General features: G+C 41.0%; 1 protein-coding gene across 1 annotated transcript in view; it reads right to left on the bottom strand.

The window, feature by feature from the left end:
* Positions 1 to 15,099: 15,099 nt before the first annotated feature.
* Positions 15,100 to 20,731, bottom strand: part of WWTR1 (WW domain containing transcription regulator 1) — a 135,018-nt gene continuing 129,386 nt past the window's right edge. The window contains exon 7 of the mRNA XM_019439353.2: positions 15,100 to 18,528. Coding sequence (XP_019294898.2) covers positions 18,344 to 18,528 — 185 coding nt within the window. The 3' untranslated portion in view covers positions 15,100 to 18,343. The remainder of the gene's footprint in view (positions 18,529 to 20,731) is intronic.

Genomic DNA, 20,731 nt, shown 5'->3' with positions numbered 1-20,731 from the left:
CCAACACGGTGTTTTACCCTTGGAAAGTGCTCAGTAATTAGTAGTTGAAGGCACCCGTATGTGCATAAAGAAATATTTGCCTATCACCAAAGTGACACACATACATTTAAAAGAAGGTGCTCAGCTCCTTAAATGTTTGAGTTCTGACTTCAGAGCACTGCTTTTCTTGGTCTAAATACTCTCCCAGATGATCTTCGCTGCTGTGGGTTTTTTTTTTTTTTTTTAATATTTATTTATTTTTGAGAGACAGAGTGCAAGCAGGGGAGGGGCAGAGAGAGAGGGAGACACAGAATCAGAAGCAGGCTCCACGCTCCGAGCTGTCAGCACAGAGCCTGACGCAGGGCTTGGTCTCATGAACCACGAGACCATGACCTCAGCCAAAGTCAGACACTTAACCAACTGAGCCACCCAGGCACCCCTTCACTGCTGTGGTTTTAACGACTACGTTCATGACTCCTGTATCTTTATCTCCAGCCCAGACCCCTGCCCTGTCTGCTAAATATCTGTTCTTGAGCATTTCATTCGCATCTCAAAGCAACAATTCTGGGCTGAACTCTTCCAGTCCTCCATGCATGGCTCTCTTGAAACCCTGGTGTCAGAGAGTGCCATCATCTGCATCAAGCAGACGCAGAACTACAGGAAGGACGCTCGAGGACTGTCCTAACTGCAGCCCCTACTACACCCCTGCCCTTTCAGTGGCTTTCATCACACAGCTCCCACTGGCCTCACCAGACCCAGTATCGCTGTGCCCAGGATCTGGGAATCCTTGTCCTTGGCCCCACACACTCTTTCAAACCCTGTTCTTGAGTATGCTGTCCCATGTGCGTGGGAATGTTCTTTCCCTCCTGTTCATCAGGGTAAAAGCTTCTTCTCCTTCCAGACACCATTCAGGGCTCATGTTGTCCAGGTTCTTCATTCCTGATAGTCCCCCCAGTTCATCGACAGCCCCCTCACACTCTCCTATAGCATCCTGTATACATCAGAATGGCTGCCCTTCCCCACATAACATTTCCTTCTTTCCCTCTGGACTGAGAACCCCTTGAGCTCAGAAACTTCATCTCATCCATGTTTGGACCTCTCCCCAACCCTGGGCCTGGAACCTAGGAAATGTGCACTGGATGGGTGCTATCATTGTCATGACGGTGTGACTGAATTATTCTGCTCAGGGCAAAGAAAAAGCTCCCCCCAACCACTTGAGAATCAAGCATCTGGAATAATAATAATAATAATAATAATAATAATAATAATAAAATAACCCCAGCATTTCTTGGTAACACCCAGAGTAATATACATGCATAATTTCACTGAGTCCACAAAACAACTGACCAAGTGCTCACAACTGTGCATGCCTCACATGAATGCTGCTTTGTCTTCCCCCAGCTTTAGAGAGGCTCCTCTCCTCCCTGAAGGCCCCTGAACTCTGCTTGCCCCCACGCCTGAGCAAGCACGAAAGTGTCCCTTTATTAGTTTATCCAGGGAATCGGCTGACCACAGGGAGACACATTTCCTGTCAGACCCCAGTGAGCATGCCATGAGCTTGCCCAACTTCCCATTGCTGCCAAGGTCTGCTTACCCTGACCCGTGTAAAAAAAAAAAAAAAAAAAGCCTTTTCTGTTTGTTTTTGAGACGCCCGCAGATTCCTGAGATTGGAGATTTTCGTGTTGCAATAGTCCTTCGGAATAAAGTTTTTCCTTATCTAAGTCTGTTTTTTTTTTTCCATCTGACACAACCCTGTGATATAGAAACTATGATTAGCTCATTGCGCATAAGAGGAAAATAAGGCTTAGAAAAAATAAACTTTTCCAGGGCCCCGTAAACAGCAAATGAAAAGTCCAGGATCTAAACCCAGAGAGTCTAACTATTGGAAGGTAAGAGTCCCACTCTCAGGCACTGTGCTGCAAACCTCACTAACTCTCCTCACAGCATCCAGGGAGAGATGGTTCCTTCTGCTAAATTAAATTCCTATATAGAACTGAAAGTAGTAGCCTTTTGTCATTTTTATGTCATCACTTATACTGTTCATGCTAGCCTGTAGAGTGCAATCAATTAAACAGCATGAAATACAATTCATGCTAACCTGAATTAGTGCAATCAATTAAAATATCAGAATCCAAATCAGCACTTTTATATAAACTTTCAGAGCACCTATATAAAAGGCAACCAACCACACACAGTCATCCCCTGCCCCTGTCCCTTGCTCACTCCTATGCCTTTTATGTCCCAATTATTTCTACTCCAGGTGTTATCCCCTCTGTGTAGAAGAATCGGGAATGCGGAGGCGGGTTTCAAAATGGAGAGGAAAGAAGAGGCAGGCTCCTAAGCTCTCGGCCTCCCATGCAGCAGCAAGGAGGCTTACCCGGTCACTTTGCTGCCGCCCATGGCGAGCTTACACTTGCAGAGCATGCCGTCTGATGTGGAAATCAGTCCCGACATGCGTCAAACCCCTTCAGCAGTCACAACCCATGGGGGTAGTTGTGCTATTATTATCGCCCTTACTGAGAAGTGAAGAAACTGAAGCATGAAGAGCCTGAGCAAGAAGCCCAGGGTCATAGAGTGAGTCAGTAACAGAGCTGGCATTAAACCCAGGACTCCTGGCTCCAGGGCCTGGGCTTCCCCCTCCCCCAAGCAGGCTCTCCTACCCCATCTCCCACCTCTCTTCTCATAGGTCCCAGTCTCATCGGAAAGGCTGTCCCACCGCCCCACTTCAGCTCTGCTGCTTTCCACCGGCCAGACCAAGGTTAAGCTTCTTCTGAAGAAAGCTTACTGAACTGAGTTCAATGAACAGCAGAGTTAAGCCAAAGAGGAAAAACCACTGGAAGCTGATGTCAATGATCTGTAGCTGAAAATGCCCCGGTCTAGGCTACTTTTAAATACGTGTGTCTTTGCTGGCCAGGCTTCTTCAGAAGTGTTTGGGGTTCACTATTGCAGTGTGTGGCACTTCCTGGAACAGGGGAAAGAGGGAGAACCGGCTGCCTAGACGTTCAGTAACCGTGCAGCCTTGGAAAAGCTTCTCAGTGTGTAAGTGAAAGTGATGAGTCAGGCTGTGGCGAAGGTCTTCTCTAGTGCTTTTAGGCTCTAGTTGGGGGACCGTCAGAAGTAGCCTGGATTATTAACACCTTGGTCCACAGAGCCTAGCTCCTTTGGAGAGCTTTTAAAAATCCCTGTGTTCAGGATCCACCTCCAGATATGCTGATTTAATTAAAGGAGATTGGAGCCCAGGCATCAGTCCTTTAAAAAAAAAAAAAAAGCACCAGGTGATTCTAATAAGGAGGCCAGTTTGAGAACTTCTGCTCTGGAGTGTTCTCAAACTTGAGTATTCATCAAAAATACCTGGAGGGCTTATTCCCACCCCAAAGTCTCTGATTCAGTAGGTTTGGGCGTGGGGCAGCTCAAGTAAGTTCCCAGGAAATGTTGATGTTGCTGGCTCAGACTCCACACGTCAAGAACTCCCAAAGTGTTCACGCCCTCTGAAATGGTACATGTAGTGGGATGAGTATTTTTTTTCCCCTGCCCTGGAGAGAAAGCTCATAGATGTCATCAGATTCTCAAAGAGACCCATGACCCCAGAGAGGTTAAGAGCCAGATTTAGAGTCAAATCATTAACTTTAAAACTTTCTGTAGGCAGGGTTTCCTAGGAGACAATTTTGCAGCCTTTCCAGTCTGAAAGCAGCCTCAGGAGTGTGTGTATGTGTGTGTATGTGTGTTTATGTATTACCCGGGCATTGCCGGGCTGTATACCAACACACTGACCAGTCTACACTTGGTTTCCCACCTAGAATTTGCACTCGGGACATCAGGTTGGGGAGGAGGGTAAATATGACAACTTTCTTGAGCACCAAGTGTGAATTTTGTGGGGAAGCAGAGCGAGAATGCCCAGTGGTACTACTGAAACAGAAATAAAACCTCTACAGAAAATCGTGCTGTCTCATGCCCATTGACGTTAGAGTCATAAACTTGAGAAAATGAGTGTTGTGCCATAACAATCACCCTGAGGATCAGTTAAATAACATTTCACCTGCATGAAAACGTGGCGTGGGAAGCTCATACATAAACTTTAATGTGCATGATTTCTCATCCTTTCAAATTTTCTACTTTTGTGAACGCTTTATAATATACACAACACATTAGAACCATCATCTATGCATTACTAACTTATAAGTAAAGAAATGAACACGTAAAATGCATATACTGGTGCTTCATGATAAAAAGTCTGGAGACTACTCACCAGGTGTGGTGGTCATCAAACGTGAGAGTGAGCCAGAATCACCTGGAAGCTTGTTAAATAAGTGCAGATTCCCAGCCCTCACCCTCCTTCAGATTCAGGAAGTCAGAGAAATTCACATTTAACACTAACATCTGAGGATATTCTGAGGCAGGTGATCCACTGAGTCCACTATAAATCTTGTTCTGAGAATGCCTTAATTTTTTTCCCTTTTTTTTTTTTTTAGCTCTGTTCTTAAAAAACAAAACAAAACAAAAAACCCACACAACTTTTCTCACCCAAAAGCCACAGGCCTCGGCAAACGGATATATAGGTGAGTGCAAACAGGGAAACAAAAACATCAGCCTCCGCCGGAACTTTCTACTTCCCCCTCCTTGAGACCCCACCCCTTACCCAGTCTGCAAGGTGAGGGGCCCAGGGGGCTGGTCGCCACACCCTGGCAGAGCCAGCTGCTGCCCTCTAGTGGCGGCTCAGCATACTGGCCCACTCAGCTGGTAGTTTCTCAGCAGACAGGTTTGGCCATCTTTCTAAATATCTCCCCGTAAAGAATTCTCTTCCCAAAGCCTCATCAGTTGAAGACCTGGACGTGTGAACAGAAAAGCCAATCAAAGATGGCACTGTGCAAAGGAAGGGTTGCAATGTGAAAGACAATATTCTCACAAATTCATCCATTCAACAAATATTTTGAAAATAGTTTTGAACCGTCTACCAGGCATTGTTCAAGGTGCCAGACATAAAACAAACAAAAATCCCTGTTCTCATGGCACATGGGGAAGTGAATTATCTCTTACTGTTATATGGTGATAAGTGCTCTGGAGAAAAATATGGCCTGGGAAGAAGAGAGGGAAAAGCTCACAAAAAAGAAGGAAATGAACATTTGATGACCACCCGTGAATGGGTGTTCTATGTAAGTCACTTTTCTTAATCTTCACCTCTCTCTCACCATACCCCCCTCTTTTTATTACAAGAGCCAATTTTACATGTAAAGAAACTGAAGTTTCAAAACTGTAAGAGACTTGGCTAAGGCTATGGTGTTAATTAATAGCTGCATGGCATTGAACTTAACTGGTTGGAGGAATGAAGCCCATGGCAAATTTGTAAAGGGGACTGCTCACACATGCCCTTTCTTAATGCTCACACACCCACCTTCTCCAGGACTTGCAATGCTGCATGGAATGTGCTAGACCTCAATTTTCCCTATTAGTGTTTCCCTCTTCTCATTCTCTGAGACTCTTATTTTACTCCATGCTAATTCCATAAATGGATTCTCTTCCTAGAGGGTAAGAGATTACTGACTGTTGATCATTTGCTAATCCTGTAAATTTGTTTTCTCCACTTACAGCCCAATTAGTCACATCATCAATACCCAAGCGAGAGAGTTGAGTTGGGACCTTTTTCTGAAACAGTCCTAAATCTCAGTGATAGAAATGTCAGGGCCTCAGTTGGACAGTGATGAACATGCTTGCTGAAATTATGTCACTTTTGCGTATTAGAGTCATAGTTAAAATATCAGTTTCTCAACCTCCAGTCTAACGATTGGAGTCTCAAGAAAAAAAATGCTGTAACAAAAAGAGTGTGTGTCTGTGTATGTGACAAATCCATCTACCTCTCAATGTGGAGTATCTGTTCATACACTAAGGAAGATTCTAGAATGGGAGGGTTTAGTGCCATGAGGAAGCAAGCATTTTATGGATAAGGAGACTAAGAAATGATACGCAGAAAGGTTAAGTGGATTTCCAGAGATTATAATTACAGTTGATCCTAGAACAGTACAAGTTCAAACTACATGGGTCCACTTATATGTGGGTTTTCTTAGATAAATACAGTACAGTATTGCAAATGTATTTTCTCCTCCTTATGATTTTCTTAATAATGTTTTCTTTTCTCTAGCTTACTTTATTGTAAGAATGCAGCACATAATACATATAACATACAAAATATGTGTTACTTGACTGTTTTTGCTATCAGTAAGGCTTCCGGTCAACAGTAGGCAAGTTTTGAGGAGTCAAAAGTTTTATGCAGATTTTTAACTGCACTGCGGGTCACCCCTAATCCCATGTGTTGTTCAAGGGTGAACTGCATATATCTGTCATTTGTGATAGAGCAGGCGGGCCCTAATGCCTGACTTCCAAGACTGAGGTTTTAGCGGAGTTTATTTCTTTGGTTTTTGTCTACCCATCTTCAACTCTCATTCTTTGAGGATGTGAAGAAAACAGATTGAATTGAATAGAAAGACTTAATATTAAAAAGATGTCAATTCAGCCTAAATGACTCTAAAAGTATAATGGTACTACAGTAAACACATACATACACACACAGAGGAACTAATGATGTCTAGTTCCTGGCACACCGTAGGTTGTCAAAATATACATTGTTTTCCTTCCATTTGTGCTTCCATGCCTCTGTTTACCAGCTCCATGTCCCCAGAATGCTCTGCCTCATCCTACCAGCAAGCCCCAAGTGATCTCTCTCTCTCTCTCTCTCTCTCTCTCTCCTGAACTATGTTGGCATGCACTTGGTGCTAAATACATGGCAGTATATTATCTTCTTGGAGGCAGAGGCCATGATCTCAATTTCCTTCTATCCTTACAGCGCCAAATAGGCCCTTGTCCTTGGAGAGGGCCACCAACTTCTCTCTATTCCAGTTCATCTTGACTTTTCTGCATGTTTTCCTTAAATCACTCTACTATTGGAAACCTGCCCATGGCTTCCATTGTTCAGGCTAAACTGTAACTCTGGAACAAAGCTTTGGAGCCCCTTCAAGGATTATCTCCATCTATTTTGTTTCTTTACTTACCTCCTGCCTCACTGCCTTCCTATACTGTCCCTCCAGGGCCATGGGCCTTCTCACCATCGTGCTTTCAAAATTCTGGGCTTTCATATATGCTGTTTCCTTTTCCTGAAATGCCTGAGAATCTCCTAGAAGCTAAGGTTCACACTCCATGTCCTATTTGAGGTTGTTCACTCCTTTTCTTCCTTCCCTCTTCTGAGCTCCCATTACTCTTTGTCCTGTAATATGTGGCCCTGACTAAATATATGGCTCATCTAGAGAGAGAGTTAAGTTTTCTTCATCTTCGTATGTTTCTGATGCTTATTTAGTGCCTTCAGGATGGCAGGGGCTTAGCAAGTACAGAGTGGGTTCAATATATATTTGCTGGTCGTCTGATATTAGTGGCCCTGAGAATATTGGGAGATATCAAAGAAGATCCTGAGAGTCTTACATTCTTTGGCATCCTTAGGAGAAACCAAATCTGGCTTAGGACCAAGGGCCTCAGACCCACCTTAACTCTCTCCTACTGCTGGAAACACAACTGACTATGTGGAAGATTTGGTGAAAGGTCATTTCAGAAGAAAATGTTGAGAATTCCCCACCTTACTTCTTATAATTATGTCTTTCTTTCTGTTCTTTTCTTTTCTTTTTTATGCCAGCCTCTTCTTTCTTTTTCTTACACAGAGATATACTAGCACAGGAAATCCTTTGATCTGCAGGATTACAGCGAACAGGGCTGGCTTCAGGATGTTGACTCTTCAATTACAGAGGGCCCCACCCTCATAGGAGCTCTACAGTTTAATGCTCTAATGTCAATTCTTTTTTTTTTTTTTTAATTTTTTTTCAACGTTTTTTATTTATTTTTGGGACAGAGAGAGACATAGCATGAACGGGGGAGGGGCAGAGAGAGAGGGAGACACAGAATCGGAAACAGGCTCCAGGCTCCGAGCCATCAGCCCAGAGCCTGACGCGGGGCTCGAACTCACGGACCGCGAGATCGTGACCTGGCTGAAGTCGGACGCTTAACCGACTGCGCCACCCAGGCGCCCCTAATGTCAATTCTTAATACATTTGAGCAAGGGCCCCATATGTTCACTCTGCACTGAGTCCCACAAATTATGTAGCCAGTCCTGCCAATGAGTACAAGATGCATCCTTCCCAACTCTCTCAATTTGCTGGGATTTTCCCAATTTTAATACTGAGAGTCCTGAGTCTTGGGAAACCCTTCCATTCCAGGCCAGCCAGGGCACTTGGTCACCCTATTTCTGGTCCTCAAACTGCAAACATATGAGGCATGTGTCACTTTGTTCAATTATTAATATGACCTAATGACTTGCAAGCAGGAGAGTCCATTTAAGACCTACAAAACTTTATGGTAAACTCTGTGACCCCTGCAAATTATTACTTCCAAACACAACTTATATATCTCTGTGAACCACAGTTAAGGCTTTATCATCTCACTTTTAAGTTACTACAAGGGACCTATTTCAACAGACAGCCTACAGGAAAGAACTGCAAAATCTAAGGTCAGTGGAAGGGTTTCAGTGAGTCTATGAGCCATCTGGAACTAAGTGCAAAATGTGTGTGTGAGCATCTTACTGTGAACACCTAAAGCTTTGATCAGTTTCTCAAAGCCTTCAGAGACAGGGAAAAAAGAAAATGCATTGGCTAATTGTTTTTGTGAATCTTGAAATTTGGGAGCATTCCAGAGAAAGTTCTAAGGAGTTCTGCTGTGAGGACCTGAATGTACCTTCTGAGGCATGCCTGGAATGAATCTATTCTGTTTTAGGGCCAGAATTCACAGACCCATCTCACTCCAGTGACTAGAAATTCATCCAAAAAAGTCTAACATGACATAATGTGTCTGATCTTAATTCTAAATTCATTTTAATCCATTATATATATTTAACTATTCTGGGCAGCAAGACAGATATCATAAATTTTCTAGATTTTAATCTTACATGTACAATACCTTCATATGTGCTCTCAATGGAAGATAAGTAAATTATATACCTAGGAGCTTTGATATCCACACAATATTAATCATAATTTTTAAAAATCAGTGTCCAAAGGGAAAAAAAATCTTAAGTTTGGCAGCTACAATTTTTTTAATTGGAAATACAAATACATGAATTTTTAACATTGCAATCCTAAAAGAAAAAAAAATGGAAACTTGGATACACTATAAACATGAGTCCCAGTTCTGAGCTAGTGTGGCTGCAATGCCTGTCACCCCATCAATTGGTGACAGATTTGTTTACTCAACTAAATCATCTAGAAAGTCCCTTCCCTCCTATTTTGCAACCCATCTTCCCCACGTGTCACCTCTGAAACTATTCACTTACTTGGGGAATACAATGTGCCAAAAAATTAACTCACTCAACAAATTTACTGGGCATCCACCATGATGTGGGCATCGCCCTAGGGACTGGAGATACAGTGGTTGTTCAGTAAAACAGACCAAGTGACCAGCCTCATGCCTTTATCAATTTACATTGCCACCAACAGTGCACTAAGTGTCCCCATTTCCCCAAATCCTAGCTGATGCTTCATGTTACCAGTCTTCAATTTTGCAATTTGCTAGAAATGAAATGGTACCACATTACTATCTAATTTCCATTTTCCTGATTAGTAATGAAGTTGGCAAGTTATTTAGCACCCAGTTTCCCATCCTATACTCTTTCAATTCATATCTTTGGCCCATGTTTCTATTAGACTGTTTTTCTCATTTGACATGCAAGAGCTTGTTGTATATTCTAGATAGTATCTTAGGTCGGATTCTCTGAAGCAAACCCTGATACAAGTGACTTACTAAAGAAGCATTACTTAAGAAAGGATTTTTCAAGGGAGTGGGTATTTACAGGGGAAACTGGTAAGAGAGTGGGGAAACAGGACAGGAAAGGGAAGGAGACAAGAGTGTGCTCTCAGGCCAAGTCCTAGAGAAGGCAGTCTCTGCCTGATCCCACAGGGCACTTTGAAATAGAAGTTACATAGCCTCCTATCATTGGCTAAAGGTCTTGTTGTAAAATATAAATTCGTATGCATCTAGCTCGCTGCATGTGTGGGGGCAAAGTGACTGCAGTCCTTTTAAAAAGAGCCACAGATGTTAGCTGTTGGAAGCAAAAACGCATCAGGGTGGGGGATAGGAGGCATAAAACAGTAAAAAGGAGTCTACGGTGATCTAGGTGGAGAGCTGACATCACTCCCTATAGCATTATGAAAATATCATTCAATTACACTATTAATTCAAGAAATACAAACTGGGGGGGGGGGGGAGATACAAATTGTAACAGTAAGATGTTTTCTACCTACGGTATTTGCAGATTTAAGAGTTAGTAAAAAGTTCTCACCACAAAAAAAGAAATTGTAAGTATGTGAAATGACACATGTATTAACTAACCTTACTGTGGTAATCATTTTCCAACACATACATAAATAAAATCACTCCATTGTCCACCTTAAACTTACATAATATGTCAAATATATCTCAGTAAAGTTGGAAGAAAACCAGAAAAGAGACTACTTTGTATTATACTTATTGATAAAAATAGAAAATACATTTTTCATTCAATGTTTGAACTCTATATATTCTAGATATCTTCCCAAATATTTAATGGAATTTTATGGAATGGAAAGAAACCAGAAAATGTTAATATTTTAATCAAATTTGATTACTTTTATTTTTTAAATTTTATTTATTTAAAATTTATGCTTTATTTTGAGAGAGAGAGAGACAGCATGAGTGAGAGGGGCAGAGAAAGAGGGAGAGAGAGAGAATCCCAAGCAGGTCTGTGCTGTCAGCACAGAGCCCAATGTGGGGCTCGATCCTATGAACTTTGAGATCATGACCTGAGCCAAAATCAAGAGTTGGATGCTTAACCAACTGAGCCACCCAGGCACCCCTGATAATTTTTATTTTTGAAACTGCATGTTTGTAAGAAGACTTCTCAATCTTGAAAACAAACAAACAAACAAGGCAACATTCAGCTCCAGATTGGCAATGGTGAGACAGGCCTTTGTGTCTGTTGTTACTGGAAGTATAAATTGGTACAGTCCTTTTTTAAAAAAATATTTGACAGAATCTATAAAGTTTAAGATCACATGATGTAATTAGGGCGCCTGGGTGGCTCAGTCGGTTGAGCATCCGACTTCGGCTCAGGTCATGATCTCACAGTCTGTGAGTTCGAGCCCCATATCGGGCTCTGTGCTGATGGCTCAGAGCCTGAAGCCTGCTTCCGATTCTGTGTCTCCCTCTCTCTCTGCCCCTTCCCTGCTCATGCTCTGTCTCTCTCTGTCTCAAAAATAAATAAAAACATTAAGAAAAAAAAAAAATTAAAAAAAAAAAGATCACATGATGTAATCATTCCTTTCCTATTAATTTATCCTTCAGCCATACTCACACGAGAACAGGCTGTTTACTGCAGCACTATCTTGTAAACGCAAAAACTAAAAAGAATCAACTGGCTAGCAGTAGGGGACACCCATACAAAATATTAGTTGTTGTTAAAAATAATCCAGTATATTGAGGCGCCTGGGTGGTTCAGTTACACTCTACTGATTTCTGCTCAGGCCATGATCTCATGGTTCATCAGTTGGAGCCCTGCATCTAGCCCTGTATTGGGCTCTGTGCTGACAGTATGGAGCCTGCTTGGGATTCTCTCTCTCTCCCCCTCTCTTGCCACCCCCCCCACCCTCTCAAAATAAATAAATCAACTTAAAAAAAACAATCCAGTATACAACTATGTGTACTGGCATGGAAAGATACCCATGAAGCATTGGATGTATTTGTTCTTACTGTATAGCCCTATGCAAATGACTTAACCTCTCTAAACCTCAACTTCTGCATCCATAACATGAGGATAATGTTAATGAAATGATAGGGTCACCATGCAGATTACATTAGGTAATATACATCACGTGTTTTGCATAGTGCTTGGCGCATAGTAAATGCTCAATAACTACTCGTCATATCATTATTATTGTTAAGAGAAAAAAATGAAGGCTTGAAAACAGCATGTATAATTGTTTCTCTTTTGGTAAAAAAATACAACCTACATTATAGGAAAAGATCTTACATAATTTTTAAAGTGTGAGACTTGGGGGATAGAGAAATTTCACTTTTTTACTTTATACGTGTTGGTACTTGTAACATTTTCAAATTGAGCACATTACCTTAGAAGTGATGAAATACCGTTTTTTTTTTTTAATTTTTTTTTAACGTTTATTTATTTTTGAGACAGAGAGAGAGCATGAATGGGGTAGGGTCAGAGAGAGGGAGACACAGAATCCAAAACAGGCTTCAGGCTCTGAGCTGTCAGCACAGAGCCCGATGCGGGGCTCGAACTCACGGGCTGTGAGATCATGACCTGAGCCGAAGTCAGCCGCTTAACCGACTGAGCCACCCAGGCGCCCCGGAAATATCGTTTTTGAAAAGAATACATGAGGGGCACCCGGGTGGCTCGGTTGGTTAAGCATCCAACTTCAGCTCATGTCATGATATCACAGTTCATGGGTTCGAGCCCCACATTGGGCTCTGTGCTGACAGCTCAGAGCCTGGAGCCTGCCTCAGATTCTGTGTCTCCCTCTCTCTGCCGTTCCCCCACTCATGCTGTCTCTCTCTCTCTCTCTCTCTCAAAAATAAACTTTAAAAAATTTTAAAAAGAATACATGAAACTACATCAAAATAAAAAGTACCTGCACAGTAAAGAAAACAACCAGCAAAAGTCAAGACAACCTTCTGATGGGAGAAGATACTGGCAGATGATACATCTGACAAAAGGTTAGAATCCAAAATAAAGAACTTATACAACTCACACCAAAAAAATGAATAATCCAACTAAAATGAGCAGAAGATGGGGCGCCTGGGTGGCTCAGTCAGCTAAGCATCAAACTCTTTGTTTCATCTTGGTAGTGATCTTGCAGTTTTGTGAGATCAAGCCCCATTTATAGCTCTGTGCTGATAGTGTGGAGCCTGCTTGGGATTCTCTCCTTCTCTCTCTCTGCCCCTCCTCTGGCTGTGCTTTCTCTCTCTCTGTCTCAAAATAAATAAATAAACTTTAAAAAAAAGTTTATAAAAAAAATTTTTTTAAATGAGCATAACACATGAACAGACATTTCTCCAAAGAAGACATCCAGATGGCCAAAAACACATGAAAAAATGTTCAACATCAATAGTTGTCAGTGAAATGCCAATCAGAACCACACGAAGTATCACCTCACACCTGTTAGAATGGCTAAAATAACACAGTACGTGTTGGTGACGATGTGGAGAAAAGGAACCTTCGTGTTTTGCTGGTGGGAATGCAAACTGGTGCAGCTACTGTGGAAAACACTATGGAGGTTCCTCAAAAAATTAAAAATAGAACTACCTTACGATCCAGTAGTTCCACTACTGGGTATGTACCCAAAGAATATGAAAACACTAATGTGAAAAGATACTTGCACCCCTATGTTTATTACAGCATTATTTACAATAGCCAAGATATGGAAGCCCAAGTGTCCATCCATAGATGAATGGATGAAGAAAAGGTGATACACACACACACACACACACACACACACACACACACACACACACACAAATTGGAATATTACTCAGCCATAAAAAAGAATGAAACCTTGCCATTTTAAGTGACATAAGTCAGAAAAAGACAAACACAGTATGATTTCACTTATATGTGGAAATTAATACACAAAAAAAGAGACAAACCAAAAACCAGACTCTTAACTATTAGAGAACAAACTGATGGTCACCAGAGGGGAGGTGGGTAGGGGGATGGGTGAAATGGGTGAAGGGCATTAACAGTATACTTACCGTGGGGTGCCTGGGTGGCTCAGTAGGTTGAGTGTCAGACTTCAGCTCAGGTCATGATCTCACAGTTCAGGAGTTCAAGCCTCGTGTCAGGGTCTGTGCTGACAGCTCAGAGCCTGGATCCTGCTTTGGATTCTGTGTCTCCTTCTCTCTCTCTGCCCCTCCCCTATCATGCTCTGTCTCTCTCTTTCAAAAATAAATAAACATAAACAAAAAAATTTTAGAAAAATAAAAGTATACTTACTGTGATGAACACTGAGTAATGTATAAAATTATTGAATCACTACATTGTACACCTGAAACTAATACAGCACCGTATGTTAATTGTCCTGGAATTAAAAAAAAAATTTTTTTTTAATTTTTAAAAAAAGAATGTATGAGACTTAAGACTCTGGAATGTTGGTAAGCTGTTTCCACCACCATCTCTCCTTTCTGCTGGTTAGCTTCTGCTTGAAAATATTCTTCTGCTGAGAGTGCTGTCCCCTAATGTTTCTGTGGAGTGGACAAAGTTATTACAATAGTGAGAATCAAGGGACTCAATGGAGAGAGAAAATACACTGTCACAAGCCCACACTCAGATAAGCTGCTTTTAGTTTTGAAACAAGAAGCCACACTATATTGTTAATAACACAGGAAAGACTGAGAATCTTATAGTTTTTTTTTTCTCCCTCTTCCTGAAATATCCACCCCTACTCGCTCCACGAGGACAACTTTTTGTTTTATGTTTATTCGTTTTGAGAGAGAGAGAGAGAGAGAGAGAGAGAGAGAGAGAACACCCACGTGTGCAAGCAGGGGAGGGGCAGAGAGAGAAAGGGAGAGAGAAAGAATCCCAAGAAGGCTCTGTGCTGCCAGGGCAGAGCCCGAGGTGGGGCTCAGTCTCCCAAACTGTGAGATCGCGACCTGAGCCAAAACCGAGAATCAGACACCTAACTCACTGAGCCACCCAGGCTACCTGAGTATCTTATAGTTCTGACACCTCAATCAAATCGGTGAGGGTGTTAGAAGGGCAGTGTACTTTTTTAAAAATTATGTATTTATGTATATATAAATTGTACATATAACATATTAATTACATACACACTAAAAAATCTCAGTGGATTGCTTCACATAAAGTGGGAACCAGAATTCCGTGGATATTTAGAATATCGAAGACCAGACATCTGAGCCAAAACAATGTTGGCCCACAAAATTTTCTTTTCTTTCATTGTCTGCCAGGAGGGTTACATAAGCTTTTCTTCAGTACCACTCAAAGCCTTGAGTAAAAGGAACGCACACAAATAATGAAAAGACAAAGGCTCCAAGTGGAAATTGAGTTGTATTTATTTTTCTTATACAGAATCAGAGAAGTAAAAACCAGTACCAAACTCCAGGTAAAATGGTTTGATATGATTGATTTGGCTGCATACCTTCTGTACGCACAGCATTCTAAATTAAAAATAAACACACATATGTCGTATTACAAAATGTAGAAGTAAATTTTCTTAAAAAAAAAAAAAGTTAAAAGTACTAGCACATAAATGATGTAGTGTTTTAGGGAAACGGTCTCTGTCAATCGCCTATTTTCCCAGTGAAATTAATCTACAATTTCCTTTTTTAACAGCTTATTTTTTTTTCTTCAGAAAAGTTGTACTTTCAGAAGTTACTGTCTAACTATGTCATGAGAACACAACTTATAATTAGCAACACTTCTCTCACCTTCTACAGAGAGCTTTTCTACCACGCTGGGGTCAACAGCACCCACCCCACACACTGAATGTCCCACTCTGTTTAACCTGCCTCCCTGATGTGGCGATCAGTGAAAGAAAGGGCCTTTCACATCCTGAATACTATGGGGAAACACTAACAATTAGTTAGATTTAGTAGAATTGCAAATAGGTTTTGACAATGTATTTATCTCAAGAAAACGTGTTTTATCAGGAAAAAAAAAATACCTGGAAAGAAAGATCTCTGAAATTATTTTTCCATTTCAATTGTTAATATGCCTTTTCTGTGGCACAGGTATTGGATGAAATGTTGAAATTTGCTGATTTAGGACTAAAAAGACTAGACATCCTGGCATTCTTTTATAATAAGAAATATAAATAGCACCTTGTCATGAATTCTGCAGGGATTTTAACACTTACAATAATAGGAAATACCCTTTAAAAAGTTGTTCTTACGTTTAGATTTCTAGCTTTAGTGTTCTTTAACAAAGGCCATATTTTATGGCCTTAAAAACAAAACAAAAAATTACATCTGGCTTTGTCTATTAAGTAAACACATAGTCACGGTTCATATTTAATTCTGGAAAAATATTTGTTATGTTCATTAATAAATGTTCCAACTAATTTCACTAAAGAAAAATTCTTCTAGTAGTTTCTAATGCCACAAGCTTACTAGGAAATTACTTCTAAAAATTGATAATACAAATCATCGATGTTTTAACTACTTTAAAAAAGAGGGATATCTGTTTCTTTTACACTTAATAACCTGAAAATGAGTCTATAAAAATATTTTTAAAAAATACAGTAACACTGCTCAGTTTCGTTAGGTCCCTTGTTTTTTGTTTTTCTTAGAAAGAATGTACAACTCTTACTGCTCACAAAAGAGAAAGAGAAATAGTGCTCCCTTCAATTTAGTAGCAACATAAACATCTACCCCCGTCTCTCTCAGAGCGCTTAGAGAGAGAAGGAATCAGAAGAACATAAACCATGGGTCCTTCGGGGAAAAGAAATCACTTCATTGTGTCGGAAGCAACAGCGGGCGTTATGCTCTTGTCCACAGACACGCTCAGCATCGTGGACAGGGCAACACCAGCCCTTCCCCTCCTTCTTCCACATAAAGTGCACCAAAGCCTTTTCTCCTACAACAGAGTCTACTGGTATGAAAGTTGTAGTAGAAAATTGTTGCTTTGTTCGTTTGGGGCACCTCTCTGACCTCCTGCTTGTCTTGCTTCTGGGGTATCATCACTTGTCAATGTCCATTTCACATCTAGTCCTTTCCACTATATACCGTGACTTTACTACTTCATCTCTGACCTTTTCACTTGCCTTCTTTCCAACAAGATAAAATGTATTCTGCCTGTCTGTATTCTGGTAGATTGGAAAGGATCTTATGGAAGATCCCCAATAGATAAGCCCCCGTGGGAATTGAAGGTTCCTCTCAGAGACCTGAATTATTAATGTCTTTCAAAAAAGATATTAAATTCATAGATTATAAATAATGTCAGTTCAAAATATTAAACAATCGAGGACTTCATCAGCAATGCAGGCAGAGGTACGTGCCGGCTGAACCTGATGCTCTCTCTCAGTCCTTAAAAGCTAATAAAAAATGTTTTTGGTTACATAAGAGGTATTGAGTACATATTTCATGCCTTTTTATACCAACTGTAGCAAACAGGGTTAGGATAACATACTTAGGAATCAATTTTACTGAATTCAGAAACATACGTCTCCACCATACACCCTCAGAGGGCATTTTTTTTTTTACACGTCAGTCAGAGATCTGCTTCATCCTTCAAACAGTTTCATAGATAAGATTATTTAAACACTTGAAATCTTGAAAGCAAAACTGATAAGCCTTCAGAATTTGAAAAGCAACAGTTTCCTGTGTGTGCCATCAGTTTGAAAGCTATGTATGTTGTCCTGATGTCTTCAGAACAGCTTTTCAAAAGACAAAAATACAGTTGCCACTGATTTATCAAAAACGTTTGGCTGCCCTTTGTCGTCGGCTACAAAATGATTGTGCTGTATAAAAGAAACATCAAATTCTAAGCTGCAATTAAAAAAAATCCAACCTGTAATTTAAAAAAAGTTTTGTTTAATAAATGCTCATCATTAGTACCAAACTGGTCTCACGTTCCTGCTCCTCTCCTGCTAGAAGGACAAGTTGTCTAGACGCTACGCAGTAGAGTAATGATAAAGGACAAAGTACAAAAGATCATGTGTGCCTTTGCAAATACAGAGTAAAAGAACCATCAGGACCAGCATGGATTCAAAACTACATTGTATTCCATACAGCAGAGATCTACTATCAATACAATGATTTTTAAAGCTCAAGTTAAATAATTTTTTAAAGCATTTGGTACTACTGTCATCAATACAGTTTTTGAAACTGTAAATCGGGTTTAATTTCATGTACATTTCCTGGACCGAGCCGCCTGTCACAAGTCACTGCCTGTGGTCAGCTTTCTGTGGCTTATAATCAATTGACATATAAATTTCAACTAACACCCCTAAAGCTTAGTCATGGGGCAGCAGATAGAAAAACAGAGAAGCAATTCTGTGTAATCAATTCTGCAGAAACAATTCTGCACAGCCCCGGATTCACAGGAATTCGGGCCTGCAGAAAATGAAAATAGAGTATTTATTTATTTATGTTTCACTTGAGTTACTGTCAAATCCAGGCGATGATTAAACTGGCCACATGGAAAGGAGGGAGGGAGCATTGAGTCATGGAGGCAGAAAGTGGTATACCTGCAGACTTACTCTGCTCCATTGCTTTTTCCAAGAGGCCCAGGAAATGTCGGGTCACGGCTGCATCCAAGTTACAATGGTACTGATTACAGCCAGGTTAGAAAGGGCTCGCTTTTGTTGAGAGCAGACTCTACATCATTGAAGAGGGGGATCAGATCTTCAGATTCCAAAGTTCCTAGGTCAACGTTTGTTCCCGGAAGACAATCAAGAAAATCGGGGAAACGGGTCTGCTGAGGATTGATGTTCATGGGTGTCTGTCCTGCGTTTTCTCCTATAACAGAATAAAAGGTGACCATTTTAATTCCTTTAAGTTCTTGAAGAGCTGACAGCTCTCATATCATTAACACAGTCCTTACATTGAAACAGAAGATTATACTGCTACCGGTCTAAAACAGCTCATCTCTGAAAATTGTCAGCTGCCACGTTACTGAAACTGAGTTTGTGGGTGCTCGCTCAGAAGATATGCAGATGGAGAGTGCCTGGGTGGCTCAGCCGGCTGAGTGTCCGACTTGGGCTCAGGTCGTGATCTCGCGGTTTGTAGGCTCAAGCCCCACGTCGGGCTCTGTGCTGACAGTTCAGAGCCTGGAGTCTGCTTCAGATTCTGTGTCTCCCTCTGTCTCTCTGCCCCTTCTCTGCTCGCGCTCTGCCTCTCTCTCTCTCTCTCTCTCTCTCAACAAACAAACAAACAAAAACATTAAAAAAGGGGCGGGGGAGAGGGATGCAGGTGCTGGGTGAATCCTTCCCTCCTGGGTAGACATGTGCAGGATGGATAAGCCCAGCAGATAGCAAGGCACTGTGGATCCGACCTGTGATCTGCACCTTCCCATGACAGCTACATGAAGAGCTGTTTTGTGAAAGGCTAGAGAGGCCCTCCCTGTAATAAATACCTTACTACAGAGCTATATTCTAAGGATTTAATTGTAAGCATATATTTATCCATGTCATCCCTCTTTATGCTCAAAGACAGTACTGAGGAGTTTCCTTTCACCATGTTATTAAAAAGCTGTCTTCATTGATGGCTCTAGGGATCATTTTAAAAGTATTTTATAAGGTGAGTTCTGCAAGAGAGAAGGAGAGGGAAGATCCCAAGCAGGCTCTGTGCTGCCAGGGAAGAGCCCAACAGGGCACTCAAGCTCACAAACTGTGAGATGACACTTGATCCAAAACCAAGAATCAGACACTTCACGCACTGAGCCACCCAGGCACCCCTATTTTTTTCTAAAACAGGAAAAACAAGTTTATCCTCAATAATAATATCTTTTTTTTTTAATGTTTTATTTATTTGTGAGAGAGAGAAAGTGACAGAGCATAGGTGGTACTGGGTAGGGACAGAGAGAAAGGGAGACACAGAGTCCAAAGCAGGCTCCGGGCTCTGAGCTGTCAGCATGGAGCCTGACGTGGGGCTCAAACTCATGACCCACCAGGTCATGACCTGAGCCGAACTCAGATGCTTGACCAGCTGAGCCACCCAGGTGCCCCAATAATAATATCTTTCATCACTGTCTAATATCCATTTAGATTTTGTCTTGTATTATTATATGTCCTGAGTTTTCTTGTCTTCATAAATTCTCTCTTACCCTTTTTCTCTGTCTCCTGCCGGTTACGTAGCAGCTTACAATTCTCTTTGCTTGCATATTTAAAAAACGTTTGTCAAGAAGATCTACGTCCCATGATATAAGCGAGCACAAGGTTGATAACAATATTTTGAGGAATTTGTTTGGTTGACATGATCTGCATGTATTAATTGTATTTTTTTCAGCCTATTGCATACCTTACCATTGTCTCTTAAAATATGTTGTATAAAAAAATAATAAAGTAAGTCCTGCGGATCACCCATCCTCCACATACACACACACCTGGCACCCCACAACTATCTACTTTTCTCACAATGCATATGAGTCACACTGCACGTGAGCATATTAAGGTTCTGAGAAGTCTTGTTGTAAAGAAACTGGTTTTATTTTGTTTAGGCCACTATTACCTAATAAACCCATTTAATCATCCAATCCTATTTTGGCAGAATTTATATCCTAATGGAACTGGAGTCCACAGAACACAATTGAGAAAATGCTGTTCTAGAAAAATGAGATGCCTGGGATATGACACGAATGACACATGTTCTTTATGAATAATACTGTAGGAGAAAATGTACTGACCTTGGTGGCAGTGGACTGAGCTTTTTAGCTGTGTGACCTTAGACACACTTAATTTGTCTGAATCTCAGTGTATCCATCTGAAATTGGGGCTGTAGGTATCTTCTTCCCACAATGGAATAAAGCACCATATAATGTCTGGTTCCAGGAATCACTCATATATACAAACTTATACAAATACCCACATACAATAACTATTGATTATGCTGAGAAAGAAAAACCTGGGAACTCCGTCACTGTTGCTTACACAATATCAGAACAACTGATTAATTCACATAGCCCTGATCAATTTTGAAGGGATAAAATAGACTTCAGAGACTG

The sequence above is a fragment of the Panthera pardus genome, unplaced genomic scaffold, assembly GCF_024362965.1.
Source record: "Panthera pardus isolate Hobbes unplaced genomic scaffold, ASM2436296v1 HiC_scaffold_16, whole genome shotgun sequence".
Lineage (NCBI taxonomy): Eukaryota > Metazoa > Chordata > Mammalia > Carnivora > Felidae > Panthera > Panthera pardus.
The sequence above is the reverse complement of the archived record's forward strand: the minus strand, read 5'-3'. Positions and strand labels throughout refer to the sequence as shown.